Source organism: Bidens hawaiensis, unplaced genomic scaffold (assembly GCF_021521415.1).
Source record: "Bidens hawaiensis isolate Kalapana, Puna unplaced genomic scaffold, B.hawaiensis_p1.1 tig00026279_1, whole genome shotgun sequence".
Classification (NCBI taxonomy): Eukaryota; Viridiplantae; Streptophyta; class Magnoliopsida; order Asterales; family Asteraceae; genus Bidens; species Bidens hawaiensis.
This window is the reverse complement of record NW_027505067.1, coordinates 7,049-12,067: the sequence shown is the minus strand read 5'-3', so window position 1 is coordinate 12,067 and position 5,019 is coordinate 7,049. Positions and strand designations below refer to the sequence as shown.

Sequence of the window (5,019 nt, the reverse complement as noted above, 5' to 3'; positions counted from 1 at the left end):
AAACAACTCGCTAGAAGCTAGACAAGGTATCATAGTTACAAAAGTATACTCGAGAAATTGGACTTACACCAATGGGTCCATTTCATAAACTTACCTGGGGTTGTTGGCAGCATAGGCTTCGAATTATGTTCAACATCAAACCGATGAACCAAGAGTTTAAGAAAACATCTTTATTTGCATACTTGTGAAGTATGTGACTAATAACAAGCATCACGTTTTTCACATCATCAATAATCAGAACAAAACTAAGAAAAAAATATCATAAATTTGACATGAAATACTAACGGATTAATTGAAAAAAATATCATGAAATAAAAGATGATACAATGTTTCATTATGAATGACAAGAAAAAAAAACATCTTATATAAAATTAGCATGAATAAAACACGCTTTTTTATTACAGTTTCGGAAAAAATGGATGAAAACTTTATGGAGGTTGAATAAATACGTGATAATAAAATTGCTATTCATTCATAATTTCTTATTGTTTTTATAATTGTAAACCTATAAATAATGTTAATTGAATTTTACCATATTCATCTTCGACACTCAAAAGTCTATATAAATTGATTGATTTCATTAAAAATAAAAATTATTTGATTATATTGATATAAATATCTGCATATTTTTTTATCCCTACAAGATATGTAATTTGTTATTTGATTAAATAATGAATTGATATGTTTCGATTACACTGACATAAATATGTTTTCAGTAAAAATAGAAAAATAGTTTGAGCGAGAAATTTATGATATGAATAAATCTTCAAGTAACATGCGTCCCGGTTATCTTCTTTTATTAGTATAGGTAGATAAGTCACCTTCAACGATGGAGCCAGAGATGGAAGAACAATGTCGGAATGGCTAGAATCAATCGACTGCTGCAACAATAGGCAATTTTCATGATAGTGAGCAATGAGACAGAGCCAAAATAAGGAGAGAGCAGCTGCAACAATAGAGACAAGGCTAAAAGAATTTTAACAGTCAGATTTCAAACTTATAATTACACTAAAATTCTAAGCCCTAACTATCAACTATATCATTGAACCAGAAGAACAACCCCTAAAATATTAAATGTGCAATGCATCAATCACAATCACAATCACTAATTTGTTTTAATTACAATTAATTAATATCCCATAACATTAAAAATTAAAATCCTTAAACGTCCTCTTAAATTCTAAACCAAAACTTGCTTATTAAGTATTCAATTACTTCCACTTGTCATATTCCCAAAACTAACCTTACTATCATCCCATGCCACGTGTAACTATCTCAACACCCGATGAGAATCGAGTGTTCTCGAGTATTCCGCACCAGATCCAGGCTCTTGTATTAAAGGCAACAATAATATCATTCCAATAATAATAATAATAAAATTACATTACATTTTCAGCATTGAATCTCTTTTGCTTACTCTTCATCTTCTTCTTTATTGCAATCTCCGTCAATACTCTCTCTAAGCTTCTCTTCCATGGCGGATTCTGAAAGCACTCAGACTACCGAGCCTCTTGTAAGCCTCTTCTCTTCAATTTCTCACTAAATATCTAATCAATTGAATGCTAATTTGATCTCTACTTGTTCTTCCGGTTAAACGTCATCGTTTTGCTGTAATTAGTACTTGATTTCTAATTTATTACTACTAAATTAATTTTAAATTTATGTTAATTTGATTTCTACTTATTCTTCCGGTTAAACGTCGTCGTTTTGCTCTAATTTGTACTTGATTTCTAATTTATACTAAATTAATTTTAAATTTATGTTAATTTGATTTCTACTTATTCTTCCGGTTAAACGTCGTCGTTTTGCTCTAATTTGTACTTGATTTCTACATATCAGATCAATTTATTACAAAATAAATATCAAATCAGTTGCATGTTAATTTGATTTTTACTTATTCTTCCTGTTAAACGTCGTCGTTTTTGCTTTAATTTGCTGTAATTAGCACTTGATCAGTTGATCTCTCATATCAAATAAGTTTCTGATAAAATATTAAATTAAGAAAGAAGCACATGTGAATTTCCTGTCTGACCCGTCGGAGGGAAGATCATCTCTTCGACCGGCTGACATTTTGGTGTTTGGATGGATAGGAGGGAAACACGTGTGTGTGGATTTAACAGGGTTTCTCCTTTGGTGGGCTTAGGGAGTGGTGGTTTCGCGGTCAGTCAAGCCGCATTCAAAGCTGCTTCAGGTAAGGTGGCAAAACATGAAAAAGGCGTGTCTTGACAACCGACATGTATTTATTCCTTTTGCTTTTGACACTTTTGGTTTCCTCGCGCCTGAAGCTGTGGAGCTACTTACCCGTGTTCAGCGGGTCATGCATAGTAATGTTATGACTCCAAGATCAGCAAATATAGTTTTTAAAAGATTGGGTTTTGCGATTCAAAAAGGAGTGGCGGCGCAGCTTGTTGCCCGCTTGCCTTCTGTTTCGATGTAATCCAATAAACAATCATATATTATAGATTCGTACTTGTTTATTGCTCGGTTTGTAACTCGATGAAAATATAATGTTTTTGATTAAATTAATTGCATGTTAATTTGATTTATACTTATTCTTCCTGTTAAACGTCATCGTTTTTGCTGTAAATTGTACTCGATCTCTACATATTAAATATTTAAATATAAAAAATCAATTGCGTGTTAATTTGATTTCTACTTATTCTTCCGGTTAAACGTCGTTTTTGCTGTAATCTGCTCTAATTTGATCTATTAATATCTCTAGAACGCTATTTCGATACGTGTTTGCTTGTTAATCACATAATATACACACGTGCCGTGAACTCGTGAAGCATCTTGTTCTTCACAAACTTATAAGCACATATTCACAGTTTTCTCTTAATAAATCATGTAACCGAAATTGTTAATTTAATATTTAAAACATCGATTTGATTATTTTAGTGTTAGATCTGGTGGTTTTAAATAATTTTGTGTAATTTTTGTTTAATTAGATGTGATTTGAATTTGATTGGATATATACAGGTACAGAGTAATGAAGGTGAGGTGAACCATTTGAAATATCTGGATTTCGTGCAATACGCGGCGGTGTATTTCGTTGTTTGTTTCGCGACTGTGTATGGATACGTGAAGGAGAACGCTGGATCGTTGAAGCCTGGTATTCAGAGCGTGGAGAACACGGTTAAAACTGTTGTTGGACCGGTTTATGAGAAGTTTCATTATGTTCCGTTTGAAGCTCTCAAGTTCCTTGATATGAAGGTGCGTGTTCTCAGTCATTGTCATGCTTTTTGCTATCGAGCGCGTATCAGCACAAGTTAGTAACTAGGGGTTTAAGTTTAAACAAGCCGAGCCGAGCTTGATTAGGCTTGAGCTCAGTTCGTTTAGTTTTACTTGAACTTGAGGCTCGTCTAGTCTTACTAGAGCTCGAGCTCGGCTCATCTGGTCTTACTAGAGCTCGAGCTTGGCTCGTCTAGAGCTCTTTTTCTAAAGCTCAGGCTTGGGCTGTGAGTCGTTTTTTCAAGCTCTGACTCGGCTTGTTTATCAAATTTTTAATTAATTTGTATACGTTTTTTTAATTAATTTAGTATATTTTGAGAGAAATCTTAACCGAGCCTAAGCTCGGTTCGAGGTCTTGTAGTATGCTAAATGAGTCAAAGCTTGCCTCGAGCTCGGATGCGTATGTGTGAAATTAGTACATGCAAGTCTAAAAGAGGTAAAACTTAAAAAGTACACAAGGCTCAAGCTCGGGGTTGATAACTAAACGAGCTTTGATTAGGCTCGGCCTTAGCTCGACCTTGAAAAACCTTGCTTTGCTTCGTTACGAGTCTCTTTATCGGTCCGGTTTTGGGTAGCAAGCGAGAGACTTGGCTCATTTGCACCCCTGTCAATAACTAACTAGCGGTGGTCTCATGACATGTAGGTGGACGACTTGTTGACCGAGCTGAACCGCCACGTACCATCACTGATAAAACAGCTTCCAAGCCAAGTCAAATACACGGTTCACAACTTCCCCAAAGTGGCGAAAACAGTGGCTTCCGAGGCGCTCAAAACAGCCACCACCGTGGCTCAGACATTGTACGTGAAGTACGAGCCGACGGCTAAAGAACTCTACAAGAACTATGAGCCAGTAGCTGAGAAATACGTGGTGTCCACTTGGCGTTCGTTGAACAAACTCCCCGTGTTTCCTCAAGTGGCTCAGATAGCCGTCCCAGTCGGCGTGTATGTGCTTGAGAAGTATAACTACGTAGTTGTCTACTCCGCGGAGAAAGGTTATGTGGTGGCTCAGTATTTGCCGTTGGTTCCGATTGATAAGATTGCGAAGGTGTTTGAAGATGGTGAGAATGAGGCAACGGTTAATCAAAGTGTTGAGGTCGAGACATGAGTGGTGTTTGTGTAACAAATTGTGATAATCGTTCGCTTTTGGTGGTGTGGTAACTTTTGTCTTTGTGTTTTATGGTTAAGTTTGATATGATATAAGTAGGTGGCTCTGTATAAAGTTTTCATTTAGGTAATCGTATTTGTTTGCATCTCTCTCTCTCTCTTTTAACATTTAAAAAAAAGGAAAATCTCATTTAATAGTGAAGTAGGTAACAAATCCGTCACATTGCGGTGGGACAACGGGTGCATTCGGTTGGTATCGGCATTGAAGAAGCTTATTAAGGGCCAGAGTTGTGTAGTAATGCAAATTAACCCCCCCCCCCCCTCCCGCTCCCGAAATTTTATACACATAGTGTAAATTTACATATTTTCGGCTGAAAATTTGAGCCTAGCCTCCCTCTTTTGTGAAATTTTCATACAATTTGAGTCCCTTTTGACGTTTTCATTCAAGCTTTGCTAATGGGTGCCGGTTAGTTTATAACCATCACTAAATCTGAAAGCAAATCTATAAACGTCTAAAGTAGTATCGGCGCACTATAGCTTGTGATTTACATAGGCGTGGGTTAAGCGATACTGAGTATAAGTATAAATTTATAGACTTTTAAATTCCATTCTTGTAATTTGTGTAAGAAAAAGATATTTTGGAATTTGTGACACTGGGCCACCAAGTTTGGCAGATGTATACCA

At 35.8% G+C, this 5,019-nt stretch overlaps 1 protein-coding gene across 1 annotated transcript; it reads left to right on the top strand.

The window, feature by feature from the left end:
- Positions 1–1,391: 1,391 nt before the first annotated feature.
- Positions 1,392–4,341, top strand: LOC143610426 (stress-related protein-like). The gene is made up of 3 exons (XM_077084910.1): positions 1,392–1,513; positions 2,980–3,213; positions 3,875–4,341. Exons 1-3 carry the CDS (start codon positions 1,475–1,477, stop codon positions 4,334–4,336), a joined length of 735 nt encoding a protein of 244 aa, XP_076941025.1. The 5' UTR covers positions 1,392–1,474; the 3' UTR covers positions 4,337–4,341.
- The last annotated feature ends 678 nt before the right edge of the window (positions 4,342–5,019 follow it).